The 26,898-nt window shown below is 34.3% G+C and overlaps 2 protein-coding genes across 2 annotated transcripts; one reads left to right on the top strand and one right to left on the bottom strand.

Moving 5' to 3' along the window:
- Positions 1 to 304: 304 nt before the first annotated feature.
- LOC132163252 (uncharacterized) lies at positions 305 to 4,373 on the bottom strand. The gene is made up of 2 exons (XM_059573464.1): positions 3,921 to 4,373; positions 305 to 706 (listed from the first exon to the last, which is right to left on the bottom strand). Exons 1-2 carry the CDS (start codon positions 4,224 to 4,226, stop codon positions 593 to 595), a joined length of 420 nt encoding a protein of 139 aa, XP_059429447.1. The 5' UTR covers positions 4,227 to 4,373; the 3' UTR covers positions 305 to 592.
- Positions 4,374 to 10,613: 6,240 nt separating this feature from the next.
- Positions 10,614 to 24,214, top strand: LOC132164024 (pyruvate kinase 1, cytosolic-like). Its single transcript, XM_059574434.1, has 16 exons — positions 10,614 to 10,874; positions 11,351 to 11,447; positions 11,594 to 11,691; positions 11,898 to 12,053; positions 13,164 to 13,241; positions 13,595 to 13,726; positions 14,461 to 14,541; positions 14,831 to 14,902; positions 15,134 to 15,223; positions 16,015 to 16,159; positions 16,385 to 16,473; positions 17,021 to 17,116; positions 17,649 to 17,716; positions 21,130 to 21,229; positions 22,304 to 22,363; positions 23,777 to 24,214. The coding sequence occupies exons 1-16, from the start codon at positions 10,806 to 10,808 to the stop codon at positions 23,927 to 23,929; spliced, it is 1,584 nt and encodes a 527-aa protein (XP_059430417.1). The 5' UTR covers positions 10,614 to 10,805; the 3' UTR covers positions 23,930 to 24,214.
- The last annotated feature ends 2,684 nt before the right edge of the window (positions 24,215 to 26,898 follow it).

The raw sequence follows: 26,898 nt of genomic DNA on the forward strand, positions 1-26,898 counted from the left end.
GGCTACTTGCATCAGTTGTGCAGCCATAAATTTCTCTGTAGCCCCTACTGCATCATCTATAAAATTGCTTCTTTTTTTTTTTTTTTTTTTTTTCCCTAAAAGGGTAAACCTGATAGACTAATTGTGACTATCTTGAGCGTGACCAACACATACCTGCCGAGAGCCGCACAGGAGGGGCCAAGTTGGTGAAAACCGCAGGCGCTCCCTCAACTACAAACTCGACCATGAATTGAAGTGATTGAGAGTTAATAACAGTAATTGAACACTTCACCAATACTGCATCATCTATAATTGAACTCATCCATGAAGCATAACTCTACTTTTACTCAGTACAGGCATGGTGAGGATATTGTTTACAACCGTGTGATTGGAAAACACATTAAAAGGAGATAACAAGTTTATGATTTCAGGAGATACAAAACGTGACACCCTGTAAGAGTTAAAAACAATTACTTGCTAATTAAGTAACCTGATTAATTTGTACATTCAGGCAGTGAAAAAAAAAAAAACAAAAAAAAAAAACACCCAAATATTAGAATTACTTTTCCAATATTTTCCACGCCCTGAGGATTAACATAAGAAAATGATAAACCTATTCAACATCTGAAGGTTCATCATTCTCATTGTCAGAAGGTCCCTTCTTGGTCCTCTCTTGCCACCTTGCCCACATCCACCTCAATACAAGGAACCCTCCAAGAGCATAAACCTGAAAGTAGACAGAATAACAGAGGAATATTAAAAACAGAGGACGAGGAGGAGGCCGGCGAGCAGAATTACAACTGCAATTGAATGGAAAATTAGGTTTACAACCATTATTGTGTTTATTGTCTGAGTTCATGCTAAAAGACTGATCCGAAGTGCAATAAGTGAAATATCCCAAAACTATGTCGTTTATGTGCAGTGCCAAAAATCAGCTAAAATATGAAATATGCCCAAACTAGGTCATTTATCTGCAGTCCCAAAAATCAGCTAGATCTAGCTAGGGTAAAACTATCAGCTGACACCTTTGAAGCATTGAAACCAACATAAGAAACCACCAAAGAAAAGCTGACAGGTAGCTGTGATTAAAGAGAAAATAAAAGAAGATTAATATCACCCAAATTCATTATCACCATTACTAAAGATTTCACTGATTATAGACAGGACTAAGTAAAACTGTTGGATGTTCTGAGTTCCCCCACCCAACCCAACCCAGCTCTTTTTTTTAAAAAAAAAAAAAAATCTTGTTGTAGTTAAATTTTACAAACTTGTTTATATTTACATGGGCTTCATCTCAAAATTAGAATGCAGCACGAAAAGGGTCTGCATTAATTTCCCCTTAATGTTAGTGACGATCAAACAAGTAGACTGTCATATTTTATTTTAATTATTTACTTCAATGTTTTAGGATCATCCTTTGGTATTGCAAGGATTGGAACGTGGCTTAAACAAATGCAAGACGTAAGAAACTACTTAAGGAAGTGGTGACTTTAAACTAAACAGAGTTAAGATGTTAAGGCCCTTATTAATAAATAAATAAATTTAAAATAAATAAAAAAAATAAAAAATTCGGGAAAAGAAAAGAATTTGGCAGAGGGCCTTAAGAGCAAAAAAGAAAGAAAGAAAGAAAGAAATTAAACAGCATGGAGTATCATCGTACTTCAAGCTAAGGCCAAGAACACCAGGGGGTTAAAAAAACTAGCATAGCACCTCAAGAGAAATATGCAAAAAGGGTACGAGGGAGAATAATAATAAAGTGCCATCCCAGACAAGGAGGGGCAAGATCACAGTGATATAGTGATCTTAATGGGTTTGTAGGGTTTTTTTTGGGTGCTTTTTAGGGTTCTTGGGTGGGTTTGCGGGGTTCTTTTTGCGGGTGTGCTTTGGGTTCTTTCTTGTACAGTTCTTTCTTCTCTTTTTTCTTTTTCAATAAAACTCCTTATTACTTATCAAAAAATAATAATAATAAAGTGCCATCAGAAACATTGAAGGTTTATAAGGTTAGAATGGCATTACTAACAAAGTCACTAAGGGCATAGCAACAAGCACAATTAATTTTTCCAAACTGTTGTAAACCCATCAGAAAAGCAAGAGAAATATCATAATGAAAGGACCTTCTCTAAGATGGCCAGATTACGATCACATACATCACCTTTAACCTTCATGTTAAGGAAAATTTAGACAATACAATTATGGAACTATAGCTAAAAGATTTTTTGTGTGGGGCGGGGTGTGTGTGTGTGTGTGTGTTGGGGGGGGTCCATATGCATGCGTGTGTGCTTTCATGTGTGTGTGTGTGTGAGAGAGAGAGAGAGAGAGGGCAAAATACTTATCGCAACTCTAGACATCTCCTACTGTGGCTACTACATTCATGTGTGTGTGTGAGATGTAAGAGAGAGAAGGGCAAAATACTTATCGCAACTCTAGATGTCTCCTACTGTGGCTACTACACGTTAAAAGTATCAGCTATAAAGCTGTTATATTACACCTAGAATGACTCCATATATTTCCTTCATATTCCTGAAATGTCATACGTACAGTTCAGAAATGAAATATGCATCTTTACTCAGAACAAGGAAAGGTGGGCATATTTATAATCTGTTTGAGCCATCTCTCCTCTGGACATCACCAAAGCATTAAAAGTGACCATCAAACAAGAAATTTGACCATTGTAGCAAAGACATACTGGAACACCTCAAAACCAGCTAATCATAACTTCGCTCCAAGAACTCTTAGCAAACTCACAACTCCGGCAACATGTTATGCTGCAATAACTGCATTGTTTTTTAAATCCAACTCCAATTGAATGTATTCCATTTGGAAAGAAAAAAAAAAAAAAAAAAAAAAAAAGCCATCAGATCATGAATCCAGAGTCAAAGACAACTCCTCTTCAGCGAAGGGATAACAAACCCATCATGTACACCAGTATACCTCCGGAACCGGGCATAGATTAACAATCTAGCAATCTAGTCAATCTAGTCAATCATACCCTAGCATAATCTACCTACAACGATACACCTTCCAACCTTCACCTGAAAGATGAAAACACGTGCAATCCTCAGTGATCTCAGTGATCAAAATGATCCACAAGCTGACGTTCAAAATCATCATATCCTCTTTTACAACAGAATAATCAACTAACAGTGCTCACTATTCCTCTCCCTCCATTATGAAAACCCTGCACTAGTTTATGTTTTCCATACCCTTCACAAAACAATCATTTACTTTTTTTGATAAGTAACAAATATGATCAGTAGGAAGGCGTCCTAAAATCAATTACTAACAGTACTTACTCCCACTCTCCCTCAATCATCAAAAGTCTCTAGTACCTTTGATTGATTTGGCTATGCTTTTAACTTTAGCAACTTTTCATCCCCACATAATCAAATCAGTGAGCAAAACTTCTTTTTCCAAATCTTTCCCTATCCCTCTGTCCCCCACTTCTACATTTGTTTTACCGAAGAATCCATGGACATCTTCACCATTACGCTCCTCCTCTTGCGAATAAAGGTGAACATCAAACAAAGGTAAACTTCCAGAAAATCAGTATTGGCCGTTATAATCGCCTATCCCAATCAAAGTTCGGTCCTCAAATCCAAATATCCAAAAGTCCTACGGAAACAAGCTTATTGACTACACACATATATGATTTATGGGAATAAATTCCTGTACAAAAATTTTCACAACCAAACAAAAACAAGAAAACATGAAAACAAAATCAAGAAAAGTCCCCTTTCAAATGGCAAAGAGTATTCTCAACAATTAACATACAACATTTTTTAACCCCAATTCTATCACACCCGTACTCGACCAATCAAAATACCACCACCCAATGACCAAACAACACATATTCCAATCCAAGCCATTACATTCAAACTCTCCTAGCCACAAAAACACAATTCACAGAACACGAACAAAAAAATGGAATTCCAGATATATACCTGCCAGAGAATAACAGGATTAGAAGTCTTGGCAGAAGACTCTTCGGCCTCAACAACCAAAGGGGGTGGAGCAAACGCTTTCCTCTCCGCAAACTTCACCACGTCGGGCTTCTCAACCATACCTTCTTCGCCTTCATTCCCACCAACCACTATTTCTCTCTTCACTTCCTCTTTGACACCAACCTCTGCCTTCGGTCCTGGCTTCAGAAATGGGAATTCAAGCTTGAATTTGGGGAACAGAGAGAACAGGTTTCTGGGTGTTTTGGGGTCTTCTTTACTGCTCTCGATTTCAGTGTTATCAGCCATTTTCTTGCGACGGAAAATGGGTTTTCCTCAGAATGTGGACTTGTTTTGAAAGCGGCGGAGGAAACAGAGCAAAACAATGAGGGGAGCTTTGGGTTTTCCTGAAGGTACGAAGCCGCCTCTGGAAGGTCTTAGACTCATAGCACTCACTATGAAAAGCCCGCTCATCACTTATCTGCTGTGTTTGGCAAAGGGCCGGCCTAGACCCAACTCAAAAATTAAAAAAACATTTTTTAAAATAAACTCTAACATTCTTACTTTTTACATCATATCAATTATTTTTTATTACTATTCAAATAAAAAAATCACTACAAAATAAATTATTTCACTTTTTTATACAAAACATTCTTATTTTTTTCTTTCATATCAATCAAATTTACTACAGTACCGCTTCACTCCATTTTTCCATTCCATTGCCAAACACAACCTCGGCACTGAGACTATATAATAATAATAATAACAACGGGTAAATGCAAAATTGGTCCATGTGATTGGCCTAAATTACAAATAACTCACCGTGATATAAAAAAATAATTTATAATTCACTATAGTTGATATAAATTACAAATAACTCTATGCGGTATAAAAAATAATTTATAGGTTATCATGGTAGGCCAAAATAACAGCTTACTCCCAAAATAATAATTTAACAGAATCCGTTACTTTGTCATGTCATACCCAATAAAACGCGACACATGTTATTATTAATTTCTGACTTTAAAAAATGATAACTAGGATTTTTCACATCCAGCTAAGATAACACATCAGCTATCACTACAAGTCATACTACTTCAGTAAATTAACATAATCTCTTATATCCTCAAAATTGTACTATGTGCGTAACCCTCTCTCATTTTCATCTTCCTCACCACAATTTAGAAGCATTTTGCGATAATTTAACGGTCACATCTTCTAACCATTGAAAAAAATAAAAATAAATAACATTCAAGTTAATAAATTGTGACAAAGTTTTCCTTCAAATAAAGTTTGAGAAAATTAGGTTACTCTTTTTATTAAACTGGCATTTGTCTTTAGAGTATGAAATTTAATTTTAAGGAGTAAATTGTTTATTTTGGCCTACCTCGATGACCTATAAATTATTTTTTATACCACAAAGAGTGATTTGTAATTTAGGCTAACTACATGGACTTATAAATTATTTGTTATATCACATAAAGTAATTTGTAATTTAGGCAAACTACAAGGACCAATTTTGCATTTATCCCAAATAATAATAATAATAATAATAATGTTATTTAATAAATTGTACAATATAAATTACTTGACAATGAAAATTAGTCATTCATTTTTATTTTGTACTAGTATTGATCAAATGACTAATTTTTATATCACATCATCAAGTTGTAACAAACATGAATAATATTTTTGTAACACCGTAGTCTTATATTGGGAAAAAATGAGTAACTCACATAGAGCGGGTGGTTTATAAGAGATAATCATGAGTGCTAAGTTCCACATTGCCTAGTTACTAGATGAAATTGGGCTTTATAATGAATATTATGGAAGCTCCAAATTAACTAATCATTTTTAAGTGATAGCACAGATGTGAGTAATGATTTTCCCTAGTTAGTTACAAATGGTATCAAAGCCACCTAGTAACGCCGATGAATGCCTACACTTCCCAAAAATTTTCTAGTGACATATTTTCCAAAATAATATATTATATAAGATTGTGACACATCATTTTGGGAGCAAATTTTGGAAAAAGTTTTTGGGAAGTGTAACATTTCTTAGTAACGCTAGGTCATGTGGTACTATAGCACTGCATAACATGGTCTTGACAAGAAAGTCAATAATTTAAGAGGGTGAGTTTATAACACTACAATCTCATATTGGGAAGAGATGAGTAACCAACATAGAGTGGGTACTTTATAAGATAGTCATGAAAGGAGTTACAAATTGACTAGTTATTTTTGGGTGGTAGCGTAGATGTGGCTAGTGCTTTTCCTTATATTGTTACAATTTTATTTAGAATAATGTTATATACAACATTTTTATCTTACGGATTTATCTTATAACTATCTTACGATGTTGAAATGGCAATTCTAACCGGCCATTGATTTTTATTTTTATTTTTAAAAGGATTGATGCAAGAGTTGGTTGGAATTGACACATCAATATTGTAGGATAAAAATATAGTTTTAACATACAAATAACTTATATACGGACATAATACCAAAAAAAAAAAAAAAAAAAACTTATATAGAGCTATGCGCAAACTAGGTGCTTTGTGCCATCCAATAAGAGAATGATACATCCATTTAGAACTTCAAAAGTGAAAAAAGATGAAAACACATGATTATTTGTTCTCTTGAATTGGGGAGTGGGGATGAAGAGAACAACAGAATTGGGAGAAGAGCAAATAATATTGCATTTTCTAGGGGTGAAAAGGCTAACCACTAATCGCACTAACTACTAATTGCTAACTGCTCCTCTATATATATATATATATATATATATGAAATGATGTCATTTTTGTGTTTAAAATTTTAAATATATATACAAATGTATAAAAATATAAAAACAATGTCGTATGTAGTATGATATTATCGTATTACCATAAAAACAACATCGTTTTGGATTTTTTTTTTTTTTTTTTTTTAAAAAAGGTTCTTAGAGTTACTAGCCGATTAACCGCCTAGGTAGTTAGTGGATGCGGTTACGGTTACCGATTTTAGCTAATAACCGCTAACCGTAATCGCCTTTTCACCCCTAATATTTTCGTCTTTTTTAGTTTTGATCTTGTAAGCGGACGTGTCATTCTCTTATTAGATATCACAATTTGTGCAAAGTACCTATAAAAGTTATTATTTTCTAATATTACTATTTTATTTAATGTTATTGGAGAAGTTCATATGATAAAACAAGTCCCACTTTATTTAAGTAATAATTTTATCAAAATTATTAGAACAGTTGACCGCATGCCAATGTGACAATTGGAATTACTTGAAAGGAGAAAAGAGCTTAGCAAAAAAGCTTGTCGTAGCCAAGTGATGAGAGAGATCCGATGTTTAAGTTAATATAACTCAAAATGTAATAATTTTAAGAAAGCAAAGATAACGTTATAGAGAATGAGACGAAAGTTCCCTCTTTACCTGATGTATGCCACATTTTATAGCAGATTTGCCGTAACCGTCGGTTATGTGTCACGCTCTCACTAGAGACTCTCTTGCTGCTATATTCCTTAGATCCCACAGGCTATATGTGACAATTATTAACATGCCAAATGAGAGGATTCAATGTGGTACTATACAACTATTCTCGAGACAATTTGTTAATGGACCAAGTTATAGGGTCCACATGCCCAACAAAAATTATTTCAGATTTAATTTGATAATAATTATTTGATATGTGTAGGACGTAGAAATACACTTATCCAAAAAAAAAAAAACCTCATACTACCATAGGCTTATATCTCGTCATAAAAAAGAATAATATTTTATGTATTTGTTTATTTTATTCTGTAAATTTGAGAGGAGGAAATGGACATTCTTATAGGCTAATAAAAAAACCTCATATATCTCATCATTATCCACTAAAAAAATATATTTTTATAATAAAATAAAATATTCTTTTATTTTTCTAGACATTTATTTGATTTGACGCATGCGATACGATGTGTCAATCTCTGATGGACTTAGAATTGCGCCAACAGGAAGATTTTATCCGTAGCTATCCAGTCCTAGTGGCATCAAGTTGTCCCAACTTAGTTAATTTTTTTGGGGTTAAAATTTTCACTAAATGAGTCTTAAAAAAATGGTTTTTAATTTATTTAAAATAGTACTAAATGTCTATAAATATTTAAAATACACATTAAATTTAGTTTAAGTTAATAAATTGTTATTAATGATGTTAAAAATTTAATGTATATTTTAAATATTTATAAATACTTTACATTATTTTAAATGGGTTGAAAAATATTTTCTTCAATTGCTTTTGTGAAAATTTTTGTCAATTCTCTCTCCTCTCTACTTTATGGCTGGTGGAAAAAAAAAAAAAACTCACTTATAAACTTTCATTGCTTTTGTAATTTCATTTTTAAAGGGATACAAAATATTAAAGAAAACATCTGAAAAATGACAATTGACACTTATTAGATTAGGTTGAAGAAAATTTCTTTCAAACCAGTTTTGAGAATTTTTTTTTTATCATTTTTAAAGTTTAAAAATTCTTAATTTAATGTATTAAACTTTAAAAAATTTACAATTTCTCTGTTAATAGTGAAAAAATCTCAAAATATTCTAGTATTTTTTTTTTAAAAAAAATTAATTGTAATGTAAGGGTAATTTTGTAATTTCATAAAGTTTACAAGGATATAATAGTCATTTCACCATTTGACCATCTAATTTAACCCCAAACCGTCACCTTAAAGGATGAAATTACGGGAAATTGTAAAAGCGATGCAAGTTCAGAGGTATTAAGTGAATTTTTTTAAAAAAATAAAAAATTGCACAACTTGGTTCTAGTAGAGAAATCTTGATTCTCTGGCAAAACTATAATTTTAGATTTGGTGAAATAAAACTTAAAAAAAAAAAAAGTAAAAAAACAAAGAAGCACTTTGATGTAACAAATTGTTTTCTGAAGAATTTGTATATATATATATATATATAAAAGAAAAATTATATGAGACCAATTGAAACTTGAGGGAACTAGTGGTTACCCACTGGTTTTCCTATACTTGCGCTTTATATTCATTATTAGGTAGTTCATGAGTATTCTCCTTTATATATATATATTCATTATTAGCAAGGTCATAAGTATGAATTCAGACAGTTATTTTCTCTGAAAATGATGTGAGAATTTTTGATACTCCAAGTCATTTTAAATTTAAGTTGAAAATTTCTAATATTAAAAGGGAAGTACCATTGAATTATAATCGAATTCTACAACTATCAATCATATGCATTCTCATAATACCATGAGACTTTTGTATAGTTTATTTAATACCTTATTACTATAACATACCCAGGATCTTATAAGGCTTTGTTTGATTTATTTTTATTTTATTTTTTTCTTTCTTACTATTGTTTTCTCTTCTAAAAACAAAAATATTAACGAACAACTAAAAACACAAAAGAACTTAAAACTATTTTTTTAATGTCACATTATAACTTTTTTTTTTTTTTTTTTCAACAACAAAAAAAATACCATCTGAAAAACATTAACAAATAGAACTAGCCTTTTAAAATAAAATTTCCAAAAAAAATTTTAATCATATAAATTTGACATTCACAATGCATGAATTTGTGGGATAAGTGATCCCAACAAGTTTTACTACTCAGATTGTTAGAATCTTAATGAGATTCAAATGTCCGAATAGCTTAGCATCTTAAAATTTATTTAAATAAGTAAATTTCATATAAATTTGTTAACAAGTACTACCTAAATGATAGGGGTGAAAAGTTTGGCATCCACTTGGTGGTTAGGGGTTAGCCCGCAATTAGCAGTTAGTAAATATATAATTGCCCGTTATAATTGTTTTTTTCAAAGTTGGGGCGGTTAGTGGTTAGCAAACGATTATTCATCGCCCGCATTTTCATCTCATTAATTTGAATCAGAAATTGGTTGAGATCCAATCGGAATTTGCCCTATTTCCATTATGCCATGTGTCATTAATTAAACCCATTTGGCGGTTAGCAGTTAGTAAACATATAACCGCCGGCTATAACTGTGTTTTTTTTTTTTTAAAGTTGGGGTGGTTAGTGGTTAGCAGACGGTTATTAACAGATTCGACTTATATGCTGTTATTAAAATAACAATATGTATACTGTAGATTAATCAACGGTGAAGATTGAATTTCTTAAAATCTCTTTTCATTTTTTCTCTTATTAAAAGTTTGTAAAAGCAAGTCAACTTTAAGATTCAATTTTAATCGTTGATTAAACTACAACATACATGCTGCTATTTTAATAATAGCATGTAAGCTGAATTCGTTATTAACAGCCCACCTTTAGGAAATTGGTTGAGATCCAATCGGAATTTGCCCTATTTCCATCATGCCATGTGTCATTAATCAAAAAACCCATTTGCTTTCCTGAGATCTCTGCACAGGAGATTGAAACCACAGACTGACAAACCCGTGTGCTTGAAATCCACCTACTTAAAAAAAAAGAAAAAAAATCAACATAAAAAGACTAAAAAGTACGAGAATCACGGAATCAAGTCACATGGATACTTAATTCGATCTTATTTTAATTAAATATATTTAACATGATGGGGTTGCTTCTCCTATTTCAATAGAAATTGAATTCACACCGTCAAAATAAAATATTTAAATATATAAATTAAATTATTAATTCGTAACTTTAATTATAAGAGAAGTTTATTTTAAAAAAATAAGCGTGATTAAGGATATTTCTGCGTGTTACAGCAATTATTCCCTGCGCATAGTCTTCGGGTCCAAGACTCTGGATCATATTCGCTTGCTATAAAGCTCAGCACCTTGGACGAGAAAACGGTGCATTATATACAGAAAAGAAGCTGAACCCATCAAAGAATTTGACCCATACTGTGTGTTTTTTTTTTTCTTTCTCTTTGGTTTCATCCTCTGATCACCAGAAAATGAATGCGAATCATTTGCTCCTTGAGGAGCCCATACGGATGGCCTCGATCCTCGAGCCCTCAAAGCCTGTGAGTACTTGCTAGTAGTAGTAATAATTCCAGTTTGTGTTTTTTGTTTTGTTTTGTTTGTGTACTGTGATTATGGTTAAATTAATGTTCACAGAAATGAAAGAAACAGAGAAAAAATTTCTACCATTTTCAGGATTTTATATCGTTGTTTACTTATTAGAATGTTAGGAAAATAGTGATTTGTTTCAGTATTGGCCATTTCTTGTATGTTATAGTGAGATACTGATACCCAGTTGTCCTTAAAGTTCCAACTATTCGGAAACGGTGACTTCGTTTTTGCAGCATATGATAAGCTTGATCTTTCTTTCTTGTTTTTCTTTTTTAAATCCCATGTGAAAACCAAACATAAATGTTTTTGGTTTTGGAGCTTTTGATGTTTGCAGATTTTTTGTTTTTGTTTCTGGTGGGGTTTGGTTGTGATCGAAATAAGAGTTTGAATGTTCTATTATTCATTGTTTCTGATATCCTGTCTGCAGACTGTCTTTCCAGCGATGACGAGGATTGTCGGAACACTCGGTCCGAAATCCCGATCAGTTGAGATAATTTCCGATTGCCTGAAAGCGGGAATGTCCGGTATTGCCCCATCTGTTGCCTTGTCTGAAAATTGAGTGTTATAGTTTCTTGTCCCTTTTATAGTTTCAGATAAACATTGTTTTCAGGGTTAAATTTAACTTTTTTTTTTTTTTTTTTTTCTCAATTATTTTTTCACGTAATGTTAGTGGCAAGGTTCGATTTTTCATGGGGTGATACTGAATTTCACCAAGAGACATTGGAAAACTTAAAGGCAGCAGTTAAGAGTACCGGGAAGCTCTGTGCGGTAAGGCCGAATTTTTTGTATTTACAATACTTTCATATTATGTATTGACATTAGTATTTTCACTGATGCTAATTTAACTGTTTGAGGTCAAATCTAGCCGGTAATTAGATTTCTCTGAAATGATTTGCTACTGTAATATTCTTCTTGAATTCTATGCTTTGCCAAATGGGATAATGTGAACTTAATTTTGTATTCTTCTATTTCAGGTAATGCTTGATACTGTGGGTCCAGAGTTGCAAGTTGTCAATAAAACTGAGCACCCCATTTCCCTTCAAGCAGATACATTGGTTGTCCTGACACCTGATCAAGAAAAAGAAGCTACTTCAAATCTATTACCCATAAACTTTAGTGGGTTATCAAAGGTTAGCATTTTTATTTTTTTGGTTTTCTTTTTTCATGATCTATATTAGTTTTTGGCTTTATAAAAACTTACCACTTTGACAATGGTTGGGCTATTTCTGTAAGATATATATTTTGGTTCACGCATTACTAGCTGTTTTCCCTTCTGAATACCATCTTTCTATTCATAAAATTCTGCTGCATCTATATGTTTCTTTTAGAAAGATTATGAAGTAACTATCGTAATTCTTCCCAACTCTATACAAAAAAACTGACCAGCATATCCTCACTTGGCTGGATTTTTGGTTTCCTTAACAGTCCATGGAGTTAACTACTGGCGTTTGAGTTTAAGTTGGATATCAGTGGCATATGTTCTGTTAGGTACTTGTTCGGATGCTTATTTATTTGGTAAGTAAATGAAAATGTATGAACCAAAGAATGTTCAGAAGTTTTTAATCGAACAAAATGAAGAAAACTATATTATGTATTTGTCCAATAGAAATTTGGCATATGATGGGACTCTTCTTCACAATTCAGTTGTGGTTTACTTAATGTTATTTATGTTTGTCAAACTTGATTAGGACTGTACATGATTTCTGGCCATCAGTTACTGTAGGTTTTCATTATCATGTATTGAGGTTTTGAAAGGAATCACGGATTGTCTTGGACTATCAAATTGGCTTAAATTACTTACACTATGCCTCACTTAGTGAAGACTTGTCTTCTACTGCATTATTAGCAGAAATTGGAATTAATAATAGTCAATCTCAAGCATTTAATTGCGAAATCTTTAAATTGACAAAAAGTTTTGTTTTGGAACGCTGCTCATGTCATTCTTTAGGGTTTTTGAGCTATATCAGATGTTTTTGCTTGTCTACACAGTTAGAATACTTTTTTCCCTCTGCTATATCCTATGTTGCTGTGAGAGTTGGCAGGAACTCCCCTTCAGGGGACTGTATTTTCTTTCAAAGAGTTTTCTTGTCCACTAACTGTTATTTCCTGTTCTATCTTGTTTACTCGTACATTTATGATGAAGATATGTAGAATGATATACTAGTTATTTATTTATTTATTCTACCACATGGTTTTTTGCAGCTAGATGTTTGTTAGTATTACTGATTTGGTATTTGCAGGCAGTGAAGAAGGGGGACACTATATTTATTGGTCAATACCTATTTACAGGAAGTGAAACTACTTCTGTGTGGCTGGAGGTAAGGCAACAGTGAAAAAATGAGTTCAGTTATCAGGTTCATGCTTATTGAATATGATATTTAACTTATAAAATTAGGCATATCAAATTATCCACTGGCATAGTCAGACATTATCTGTCTTGATCACGTGTTTAAAAATGAGACAGAAGTAACTAGATTGGTACACTTATCAAAAAAAAAAGTAACTAGATTGGTACGTGATTGCCATTCTCAAGTTTTCTCGTCTTTTATACTAGCCACTCAAGTAAACTTTACTCTGAAAAATAAAATGGGTGCCAAAATTTCAAGAAAATTCACAAATTTGGTGTTATATGGTTACCAGTAATATTTGAAGTTTTGCTTTCACAATGCAGGTCACTGAGGTCAACGGTGATGATGTGGTCTGTTTGATAAAGAATTCTGCTACTTTGTCTGGGACATTGTATACTTTGCATGTCTCCCAAATCCGTATCGATCTACCTACACTCACTGATAAAGATAAGGAGGTAAGTTGTTCTCTTTGGTCCAGACACTCTTAACACAGAAAATCAGCTATGACTGTTATGTGTTTACCTAATTCATATCAACCATTAATGTTGGAAAGGTAGGGTTGTATTTTGTCAGATATATTTCCAAGGGGAACATAGAGTTAAAATCCAATGTTCAGACATTCTTAAACAATGATTCAACACTGTTTGGGTTTGAGCCCAGTGCTTGTTGAGCCTCTCTGCCTACTAATTTAAGCCTTTAGATTGGATGTTTTAACAGATATATGAACTCTTGGGTTACATTGCTTGATTGTCATTCCTTCAGGCAGCCATAAAAACCTTTCAAATTTTATTATGTCAGGCATATGTTCCTCCTAATTCCTTTGATAGTGACACTGGGCCCTACTTTATTGGCATTGTTTTGAAAGATTATGATTAACTGAAAACTTCTAATCATTCATTGATAGATCAGGATGAACCTGCACTTTAATAGAATGATGTCTGTAAAATTGGTTTCAGGACCATCTATATGAATAAAATTTGTGAAATTTCTGCTCTAGGAGATTTTATACGTTCTGACTCAACTCAACTCAGCTCAGGCTTAATCCCAATAAAATTTGGTCTATGGGTCCTTGTCAACTAATTGGAGTTGGTAACACTGAGTTCTTATCTTTATGTCATGAACATGATATTTTATACGTTCTTAGCTTTCATATTAAATTATTTCATGACAGTTTGTTGATTAATATCAGGTTATAAGCACATGGGGTGCTCAAAACAGTATAGACTTCCTCTCATTGTCATATACACGACATGCAGAAGACATTCGCCATGTAAGGACTGTTCTTCCTGGGAAATCTTGTTTCGCTTGTTTTTCTTAATTCAGTTATATTATTTTGTTTGCTTCCCCTGTGCCCATCTTAGTCATCCTTGTTCTTTTATATTAGCTTCCAACTTCATCCTTTTTATTTCTTATTAGTTCCTGACTTCATGATGGGTTAGCTTATAGATTTAAATTTATAATATCTTTTTTGGCCCTATAGTTTACTGCAATTTATTTAGTTTTTTTTTTTTTTTAATTCCTCCTCACATTCAACTGTGACTGTTCTTGCCATTGTGTAGGCCCGTGAGTTTCTTTCTAAATTAGGTGACCTCCGCCAAACTCAGATTTTTGCGAAGATCGAAAACGTAGAGGTGAGGTGCATAAACAATAATTCTATTCCTGCAACCATATGCTTATCACTTCGTTTACAATGTAGACACAAATGGTAGGCACAACGCCACATTGTTGTAGGACCCACCATCTGCGTCTAGGCAATGTTATGGTGGGAAAGAATGGTAGTAGGATAGGAGCTGTACATAAATGGTGTTGTGCTTGAATATGTTTTTGAGTATGCATTTCTTATTTCTCATGTATTCTTGCAGGGATTAATTCATTTTGATGAGATCTTAATGGAAGCAGACGGCGTCATTCTCTCTCGTGGAAATTTGGGGTTAGATCTCCCACCAGAGAAGGTAGTTTTGAAACCTGAGCATGGAATAAATATTATGTTGCTAGTCAAATGGTCTTTAGACCAAATGGCATCTTATCCCCCCCTAAAAAATGGATGGATGGTGAGGTTATGGGTTTGATCCTGTATGGTGTGCGAGTTGTAATTACCTGTTAAAAAAAAGTGATGGCACGATCTTAGTTGAACAGGAAAAAAATGATGGCACTAGATATGACCTAACACTTATCGTCACAGGGAAAAGAGGGGCAATGATAATCCAACTACTACGCTTTACTTATTATTTATATAGGGGGGTTTCAGATAGATAAACTGGAGGCATTTTTGGAAGTCCAGATTTATACTGCAGACTAAGATAGGAGGAATCGGTTTTAGGATTTTGAAAATGTTGAGGTCTTAGAACTTCTACTCTTGCAATATCCTACTCCATCATTTTCAATTATCGCATGCACATAACACTGATCTGTGTATCTACTTGTTCATGAAGAATTCCACACTTGTATAAGCTAATTACCATGGGCGGACTGTTTGATTGTCACGTCAGCACTGCATGGCTGCATGCATCTATGTGCTAGTTAACATGCATATACTACATTCCATTTTGAGATGGACTTGGATATTGAAGGAACTGACATCAAAAGGTTGTTTTTTATCTGATGCCAATCCAATTAAGGAAGATACTTTTATTAATAAGAATAGGCATTATCGCGAGTCTCTTTTTACTGGTGGGTGTATGTTTGTGTACCATTGGTGAACCTGTTATGACTTGCTGGTAATGTTCATCTGTGGATTTTGCAGGTGTTTTTATTTCAAAAGGCTGCTGTTTACAAGTGCAACATGGCTGGAAAGCCTGCTGTGGTTACTCGTGTTGTGGACAGTATGACTGACAACTTGAGACCTACTCGGGCCGAAGCAACAGATGTTGCCAATGCAGTATTGGATGGTAACTTTCAGAATTCAGACAGAATTATGCTATTATTACTTTTGGTGGATAGCCATTGTATTCACTGTTGTTCTGGATGTCTATTCTGTCTGTTGATATGAAAGACTATATTGCTCTAGCATTGTCTTGTTGCACCTATTGCATTTTCTTGAGCACCACTGTCACTACAGGTATGGATGTTCACCAGTCTGGAATCTTATAGTTGTTGACCTCTTTTTTTGTTAGGGAGTGATGCGATTCTTCTAGGTGCAGAGACCCTTCGGGGATTGTACCCAGTTGAGAGCATTTCCATTGTTGGAAAGATATGTGCAGAGGTAAGTCTTGCCATTGTTTCTCAATAGTCCATTTCTTAACCCCCTGCCATTCTCTTTCTGTCCTCTTTCCTCTTTTCTTTCCCTCTTTGTTGGGTAAGTCAATGCCTTGCGACCCTATTTTGATTGTGTAACTCCATTTACTGGAGTTGAAGTAGTACTCTTCAATATTTAATCTCTCTCTCTCTGACTTCCTCCTGCATCACTCTCTCTCTCTCTCTCTCTCTCTCTCTTCTTTGTTATTGTTGGAAGGAGAAAGGTATTAAGCTGAAGCATGTCTATAATTCTAAGATAAAGTTTTCCCAGCTTAACTCATGACATTGTACAGGCATCAGGGGTAGTTCAATTCAAAATCTACACTCTGTAGCCTAATCAGCTTCTTTGTAATCTTGTTTGCCGTCAATGGCTCCTTACAAGTCACGATTTGAGAAAGTCTTGTTATGATGTACACACCATGGTCTGGATCATCACAAGAAATTCTTGCTTCTGCAATTGACCCTGTTTTTTGGTCCACTTTGGATTGAGTATTTAATTAAAATGTTGTCTGCAGGCAGAGAAGGTTTTCAATCAAGATCTGTATTTCAAGAAGACTGTCAAATATGTTGGAGAACCAATGACCCACTTGGAATCTATCACTTCCTCTGCGGTACTTTCTTGTTATGTTTCTGGGTTAAATCTATCCTACTTGTTACCATGATGTAGATTACTGGCCAACAAGAGTTTTTTCTTTATTTTTGTTAATCAAAGATAAGTTGAGTCTCTTTTGAAAATATAGGCTATGTTTGGTTTCAAAAAGTCTTTTTCTCTTTTCAAAACCAAAAACACACTTTTCTCAAAATATTTAACGAATATTTCGCTTTCCAAAACACAAAGCACAAAACACTTAAAAAACCAGAACACAAAACACTTTTTTTTTTAAAAAAAAAAAACCAAAAAACACTTTTCAACAAACAAAAACACAACACACTTTTTGGAAAACTTTTTTTTAGAAGACTTTTCACACCATCTTATAAGAATATTTTGAGAAAATGGGTGCTTAATTTTTTTAAATGTGGACCCCACCAAAAACACTTCTTAAGTTTATATCACATCAAAAAATATTTCAAATTAAAACACAAAAAAAAACTTCTCTAAATCATTACCAAATATACTCATAATTACCCCCCCTTAAATTTTAGGTACGTGCAGCCATCAAGGTAAAGGCCTCTATAATCATTTGCTTCACATCATCTGGAAGAGCTGCAAGGTCCTTTTCTCTCTCTCTCCCTGCCCCCTCAACCCCATCCTTTTCATGTTTTTATTGTCAAATATAAGTGTACTTTCAAATGCAAATACATATGGAGATAAAATTGAAAGAATTGAATGTGTCTGACGGTTGCACAACTCAAAATAGGGTCGGACTGTTGTACTCGTGTGCACTTGGATTGCGTGTAGCATTCCTCAGTCCAAAAACATAAACCATGTTTTGAGTTACCCTTAAGGTAGCATGAAATACATTTGTCAGTACAAAAATGAATACTAAGAGGAGACTACATAAATTGGAAAGCTTGTTGACAACATAGAAAATATTTGTGTGACACCTTAAAAAATTAGTCCTACATTAGGTAGGTGGATTTAAAAGTGTTGTATGGGTGCTAAGTTCCAAATTGATTTCTTACTAGGTGAAATTGAGCTTTATAAGTTATTTCAATGAGCTCGAATTGTAATTTTGACTAGTCATTTTGAGTAAATAGTGCAGATGTGGTTAACGCTTTCCCTAAGTCGTGAAAAATGGTATCAGAGTCAATCACGTAACATCCTATAGCGCTAGGAGCCTAGGACTCTGCAGCATGACATGGGCCCTAACATGGATGACAGGGATTTGAGTGAGGGAGATTGTGACACTCTTGAAATTAAGTCTCATATTGGGTGGGATATTACATAGGTGTCAAGTCTCATTGGTTTCTTATAATGTGAGATTGAGCTTTCTAAGTAACTCCAATTGTATTGCGACTAATCCTTTTGGGTTAGTAACACAGATGTGACTAGTTTAGATGTGAAAGTTGGATGCCAAAGCACACCAAGAAGTTGGTGAGGAGGCTCATGCAATAGTTGACCATCAAGTGTAGACAGCATACGACCAGGGATTGGTATCGGGTAAGGCTTCTTACAGCCGAGCATATTATCCAACGAAGAATAGAGAACACAGACATAGTCTGAGTAAGAATAAGTGTAGAGCAAGACTGATTAGCTTCAAAACCACCAAAGAAATGCAAATTACCCCCAGGTCCTTTATTGCAAATTGAGTAGAGAAATTATGAACAACAGATGAAGTGTCAGATGAACCTGTCAAGATAATATCATCAACTTATAGTAAGGGAAATACAATGTCTTCACTACGATGAGGGACAATCATGGAGGGATCAGCACGTTAAAACCTGAAGAAAGAAGTGACGAATCCATGGTCATGGAGCTTGGTAAAGTCCATAAATAGCTCTATGTAGCTTGCACACATCAGTGTGTTAAGAAGGATCAATAAAACCAAGGGGTTGTGACACATAAACCTTCTCTGAAGGATGCCCAAGAAAAAAGGTATTCTTCGCTTTGGGTAGTTGGATAGGCCAGTTGTAAGAGATAGCACTCTTACGAATTGCAGTAGCATTAACCACAAGCTGAATGTCTGATCAAAATCAAGTCGTGCCTGCTAAGGGAATGCCAAAGGCAAGCCTTAAAGTGCTCAATGATACATTATGAACTCTCTTTGACTTTAAACCACCATACCCAACAACATCCATAGGAAGGTGTTAAGGAACATACAGTTTTTTCTGAGTATGAGCATCATGCATGTCTTCCATAGCTTGACGCCAACAAGAATCATTGATTATCTGCTTAAAGGTTGCTTGTTCAGAAATTGCAGAATGTAACTAAGCTGTGTCAGCACAAGGGAGAACATGTTTGCTAGAGAATCGCTTTAGGTTGACAAGTCCCATATCTTGACTGTGCAATCATGGGGTGAAAATCATGAGTACACCGAACTTGACTATTAGTTGCAGCATGTCCTGCATTCAACCAATTTGACCGACCGCATGACTGTTATTATGGTCAGTAGAGAGCGAAAGCTTGCCTTAAAAGATAAGGACCCTGTGTCTGCTGAGTAGGGGTGTTGGAGAAATGAAAATTTTGACCATTAGACATCCATTACTTTGACTCTGATTTTGCCTATCTCGTGAATTTTGCCAGCCACCACAGCTATCTCTCCATCTAGGCGTTGCCCACATTGACTACCTTGGCCCCGGTTGATTCTGACTAGGGCTTTCTCCATAATTTGTGAACCAGTTGGAGCAACGGCCAAGTCATTTTGAAGACCATTGAGAATGTGAGTGGTGAGTTCATGTTGATATCCAAGGGAGCTGATAGAGAGAAAGAGAGATTCAAAATATCCATTGGTAGTGGCTCTAATACCATGAAAGGAGATGTCTTTGATGTGGCACAACCCCTACTAGGGTTAGACTATTGTTTTTACATATGTTAAATACTGTACTAATGTTAGTACATAAGTACAAAGAATAATACATAGTAACAAAATACAAATCAACTCTCAAAGTTCAGGTCGATATACTCTATTAGATATGTATTAAAAAATTAACACGATCTGGAAAATTTAAGGTTTGATCGTTTTATGATGCTTTAACAGGGTCTATTGGTGTGAGTTTCCTTGAAGAGTATATGGGGCAAATGTGCCTTGGAAGGTTACTTTTTCTTTTGGGCAGTGGGCGTTAATAGGATTTGAATGGTAGGCAATCTTAGGAGGAATATATTGATCATAATATGGTTTTGTAAAATGGTGGGGAATTAGCTATTCATCTTTTCCTTCACTGTTTGGTAACAAGGGGGATATTGTCATTTGCTTTTCCCTTTTTGGCATCTTATGGGAAATGCTAAATAATGTGATTCGACGGCTTACATATTGAGGCAAACCTTGTACACACGGCCCACAAATTAGATGAGGTACCCTGTTAATGCATAGATAAACGTCGGATACCTGGAGCTGTCCGTCACCCTCAGGCATCAGGAAAGTTGCGAGTTTTTTTTTCTTTTCTTTTCTGTGGGGACTCGCGCCAGGAACTCCCAATTGGAAGGTGGTACCTTTGGCCGGTTCATCGACACCCCATGGTGCTTGATGGGGAAAATTTGGTCATCAATAAAAGTATAAAAGTTTGGAATGTTGTTTGTGTGTAATTGGAAAGTTTGGAAACACAGGAATAGCAGGATTTTTTATGGTGTAGAACATGCAAGACATGTTATCAAGTCTTTATTTTTGAGATTGTTGTATGGCTGGATGGCTGTTTAGGTAGTGTCCATCTTATTACTTCACTTAATTTACTAGATTTTATGAATTTTTATTGTAATTCTTTAAGAGTAGTTTTACTACACTCCTTGTATTTTGGAGTTTTCTCCTTTGTCTAGTAAAGTTGTTTTACTTGTATGAAAAAAGAAATAGAAAAAATTGCATTTGCATATGAGTTCTGTATCTTTGGATGTTAGGTTTTATATATACTTTCGCTCTTTCTTAGAGGTTAGGTTTTGATGATCAACATTGTTATATATAATTTTGCTGCAACTTCCATACTCTTACATGTCTAGTAATTGAACCTTTTATATTGTTTTCTTTTAATGCAGGTTAATTGCAAAGTACAGGCCGACAATGCCTGTCTTATCTGTTGTAATCCCCCAGCTTAAAACAAATCAACTCCGCTGGACTTTTACTGGTGCTTTTGAGGTATATTATTGACTTCGATTTATTTAGGGATTCTGTTGCAGCAACTTTATTTTTCCATGTGTTTTGTGGATATTAGAATAAGCCATAGTAATGTTCTTTTCCTCCCCCTGTTATTGCTAAGTTATACAGCACGTGCTGGGTCTTGATTTCTCAAGGTCACCCTCCATTTTCTTCTTTCCAGGCATAGTAATGTTCCCCGACTTGTTGGGAAGTAATTCTTATTGAGAAATTTCATTGTTTTTTATTAGTATACTGCTTTGTTGTGAATGAGGTTGAACTTGATTTTATAGAATTGGAGAAACGAGCAGTTACTCGTAGTTGCTAGTTTTTCTCATGTCCAATGTTCATGCCAAAAGATAAAATGGTTATTATATGAGGAGATCAGGCTCTACACTTTTGTTCAACAACTAAATTTCTTTTTTTCATAAATCTCCGCCCGCTGTTTCATTTCTCTCCATCCATTTTGGGGGCAGTGGGGACAAGAACATTTTTTTGCTTCAGTGGGCCCATACAATTAAGGTGAGTTTTGTGTCATATTGCTACTGCAATTAGTAACCCCACCAAGAACGCCCCGTCTTGTGTTTTGTGTTGTTTCACTGTAAGTGATAAGCAAATAAGTAACTGGGTTATTGCTTTTGGTCTTCAAGGGATTCTTGCAAGATTTCCTTCTACTCTGTTTAGCATGTGCAAGTTGTTATAGTATGGTGTTATTTTGGATACTCATTTTTTCTTTCTTTCTTGTCCAGTAGTGTTGAAGTTTGACAGGATTCATAAGTGATATCTGAAGAGCAATTTGTGGCATATTCTATTGTGCATGAACCGTTTGAATTTTTTGAATTGCATGCATGAATATTCAATTACCCCTAACTGTCCTGGAACTTATGTTTTATCAAAGAAATATGTTCCTCTTTTTTTTTTTTTGGTGTCCTATATGTTCTGCTTTGTTATATATTTCTATTTGAATATGTTATTATTTCATTCTGTCTACAGTAGTTCTTGCCTTAAGCATTGCATCGTCTGACAGAAACTGACTCTAATCATTGATATCTGTTCTTTTTCATGATTTTGTGGCAGGCGAGGCAATCACTAATTGTTAGAGGCCTCTTTCCTATGCTTGCAGATCCTCGACATCCGGTAAGAGCTACATTTGTTACTTGAGATACTTTTTTTTTTTTTGATAAGTAAATTGTATATACCAAAAAAAGCGCAAAGCGCCTCTAAGTACACAAAAGAAGTATACATAGGTAGCCCAAAAAACCCCAAAAAACAGATCCCAAAGAAACCCATCCCAACTATAACCACCACCAAGCGAAAAAACCAAAGCAAGAACCCAAAGAACCCAAACACTGTAGCCCACAGAACCCACCACCAGCCCTAAAAAAACTAGAACCCTAATGCACCTCTGGAGGAAAGGAGAATGCATTTTTGGTTCCAACACAACCCCGACGACGATAGTACCGCTTCGGAGAAAGTCTCTCTCTAACTTCATAGTTGATGGAGCATTCTAAATTCTTGATTTCTCGCTTCCCTTTTGCCTTAGAGGTAAAGGGCTCCCGCTCCCCTTCAATATTCGAGAAGAGATTCAGAAGACTCTTCTCATCACCTCCTTCACCATTAGACAAACCCACACTGGGGGCGAAATTCGCCGCATCTATAACCACCTCCGAATAGTTCCCTGCCCCCTTCTCGGAGGGTTCCGCTACAACGTCGGCAAACAGCTCCTTGTTCTTCTGCAACTTGAGATACTTGAGATACTTCGGCAAACAGCTCCTTGTTACTTGAGATACTTCTTAAGCGAAGATGGGATCTAGCTTTTCCTCTCTCTCTCTCTCTCTCTCTCTCTCAAAAGTACAAAATCAAAGAAGTTTTGCAAATGGAATTTCAATGATCTGATGAAGCCACTTTATGGAACTCATTTTACAACGAGACAGTGTTTTGCTGAACTAAAATTTTTTAACTCCTGTATTCTATCATTGCCCATATTCTTCACCTTTTTTCTTTTCTTTTGATTCATATTTAATATGCATTCAATCTTAAATGTTGGGACACAATACCACTTCCTGTGGCCGCTCCAAAAACACGCCGCTGGGCGCGATGTCAAGGTCCATAAAAGATTTGAGTTTGTCTCCCTTAGCACCAATTGGTTTTAGGTGGAATCAGGAGCGAAACTAGAATTTTATGAGAGGGGGGACAAAACTAAAAAAATAAAATTTTTTGGGGGTTCATTTCATAAGCATACCTAAAATCTAGAAGAAATTTTTAAATTTTTGTGACATTTTAAAATTTTGGGAGGGCCTGGGACCCCCCAAGGCTCGGGGTGGTTCCGCCCCAAGGTGGAATGGCAACTTACGATCCGACATTAATTAACTGCTATTGTTATTACAACTTTAGGTGTACAAACATTTTTGGTTGTGAACTGAAGGCAAAGTTTCACATATACTAAAATTTGACTTGAATTTTTCTGTTGTAAAATGACTGATATGTCCCTTTCCTAGGGCTTTTGCCTCGCAACCTGATTAGATGAATTGAAACATGCTCGTTTTGCAGGCCGAGACTAGAAATGCAACGAATGAGTCGATTCTAAAGGTTGCTTTGGATCATGGCAAGGCCTCTGGTCTTATAAAATCACATGATCGTGTAGTTGTCTGCCAGAAAGTTGGTGATGCTTCTGTGGTGAAGATCATTGAGCTTGAAGATTAGAATTAATATTCCCCACTCTGAAGATTATATATAAATTTGTGCATCAAGACACCTATAGTTGGAATTATGTAACGTTTCTTGCATAAATCTCTACACAGCTTTTTGAGCTTATCTTTTTTCTCTTCTTTTCTTCCTTTTATGGGCATAAAAGAGAGCAAAACTATTAAATGAAGAGATAACCCCTTATAGTTTACTATAAGGTTGCAATCGAGGTGAATAGAGTTGAATATTGACAGTTATTATTATTATTTTTTTTAATTTAATTTTGTTTCATGCATAAATTGAGATTGGGCTTAGTTCAAGTTTGATTCATTTATGTTTGGAATAGGCTTGAGCTTGTTTATGAGTTACTAGCTCATAACCTGCGCATTGCGCCGGCAGCATTATTCATTATAATTTAATTTCAAAATTTAAAACATATTTTCATCGTATTTTTTATTATACGTTAAAAAAGTTGTTTAAAAAAATCATAAGAACCATATATAATTTTAGTTTTAATCTATATAAATTAAAACGTGTTAAAAAATTCTCATGTGTAATTTAATCTATTTTTCTACATTTTTCCTAGTTCCAGAGGTATAGGAAAAAGTTTCATCAAATAAAGTTTTATTTTATTTTTTTTATCTTTATCTTTCTACTATCCTTCACATATATAATGTAAAAGAAACTACTTTTAGGACAAACAGAAGAAATTAAAATATATATATCAATGAACATCAACATAATCTAAAAAAAAGTCATACCTCATAACAAAAATGAGGATAGGAAACTCTTTTTCACTGTCATTTTCTTGAATTCAATGTAAAATTTATAAAAGAAAAATAACCAATTTGAATAAAAAAATATAAATTAAAACAAAATATAAGAAAAAAAAAACGAAGAATGAAATAACATAATAGTATATATAACTTAACATGAACTACTTTTAGGACACAGGAAAAAAAAATACTCAATAATCATAAATGTAATAACAATAAAAAAAAAAAAACCGTCATTCGTAGTACGAAAATAACAATAGGAAACTCTCTTTCACTATTATTTTCCTGAATTTAATGTAAAATTTACCAAATAAAAATAATCAATTTGAATAAAAAATAATATATAAATCAATATGAAATTTAAGGGGAAAAAAACAAAAATGGAAAAACATAATCACATGAAAAAAAAAAGAAGTAAAAGTAAAATTTTTAATAGAATTCTTTGAATTATATTAAAATTTTTATGCTATCATAAAACCCCTACGTTTTAGGCTTGATGGAAACTAAAAGAGAGTAGAAAATATGAAAGCTTGATGATAATGTGTGTGGTCATGAACTAAAAGAGAGTAGAAAATATTAGTGAAAGGGAGTCAACCTGTGTGGTGGCCTGGTGGGTTAGGTCCTTAGGTGTGGCAGGAAAGATGGCTTGTGCATAACCATATTTTTAGGGACGTGGTTGTAGGTTTTAGAGACAATTGTACTTAAAACCCATAGTATATCTGAAGTTGGAATGAAATTTCATACTCTCCTACATCAAAAAATGTTAGTTGATTCTGGCTTTTCCATGGCCAAGCACATCGAGGAAAGCCAGGAAACCTACTGCAAGCCCAAGACCAAGAGCCATGACAGACGATCCTTTGAAGTAAAATCATTTTGCCAGACCATGATCATCAGTGATCAACCTCATTTAAAAACGTGGTTTGTGTCCTTGTGTTTTCTTCTTCTTCTTTTTTTGGAAGAGCCCATATGATGCTTTTGTGCCAAAATTTAAGAAAAGACACACTCCAACTGCCTAAGGATCACTTCTTAATGTGGTTTGTGCAAAAACACAAAGAATTAATACAAAACGCATAAAGAATTAATCTGAATATAATAACCATGAAAAAAAGATAACACATTGAATTAAAGTAAATAAATAAATAACATAGAAAAACTAACCTAGAGGCTAGAAGCAAGAAAGAGAGACAGAGATAAAAGAGATGGTGGAGAACGGAGAAAACCCTGTTTGCATGGTTGAGTTATATATAGAGACTAAGTCAGTGTGAGAGTCTAGTGTGATACTAAATGTACAGTTTCAAACCCTCCGTTTTTCACTTAAAACGCATGAACCGATTTAATTTTAACCAGTTCAGTTTTTTTAAAAAATGGGTTTATGCCATGTATCATAATTTTAGACTACCTTTAAAGAGTGATTCGGCTTTTATATATATATATATGATTTGTTTAGTTTACTATATTCTCATGCAAAATGAATATCAGGATTAAAGTTATGTACTCCTTCACGAATCTATACTAATATTTTGTTATAGCTAACATGAGGTAGGTTGAATTCATTAGATATGTGGATTCCCATGTTCCTGGGTCTGTTTGTGGATATATATAATGTTAAAATGTCGGCTTGTTTCATTAATCAAGGTCTAAAGATAAGTGTGAGCTTGACTTGTTTACTAAAGTAAGAAATATAAATAAGTTGTGTTTGTGAATGTGTTAGGTTTAGAGTTGGCAAATTGAGTGTCAAAAACAAGATAAATTGTAAGGTTTAAGTCTAGAGTTGATTAAGTGGAAATTTATTGCTAGAGTTGAGAAATTGAAGCGAAGGTCTTGTTCCAACGAGAATGTGCATCAAGTTTTTTTAACAAAAGTCTTAGAATGTCTCAATCGCAAGCATAAAGACTATTCAAGATCAAGTTTTTAAATGTCTCAATCGTAGTCACGATCTTCAAGAAAGCTTCGATTGTAGTCTCATTCCAACGAGAAGACGTGAAGGCGAGAGAACTCTCTCAGCTCTGCCAGTGGGACTCAAAACCATTGATTTCAGGCTTCATTGGAGAATGAAAGTGAAAAGCAGCTTCTTAAATCACATAAGCTTCCGATTCTGATACCCGAGAACAGCCGGCAGGTTATTTAAACCGGAGGAAGAAGACTGGTCCACTCGATTCGATTGAGGAATATTAAATACTTCATATTTTAGTAGGGACATATAAACAACAA

This window comes from Corylus avellana, chromosome ca1 (assembly GCF_901000735.1).
Source record: "Corylus avellana chromosome ca1, CavTom2PMs-1.0".
NCBI classification, from domain to species: domain Eukaryota; kingdom Viridiplantae; phylum Streptophyta; class Magnoliopsida; order Fagales; family Betulaceae; genus Corylus; species Corylus avellana.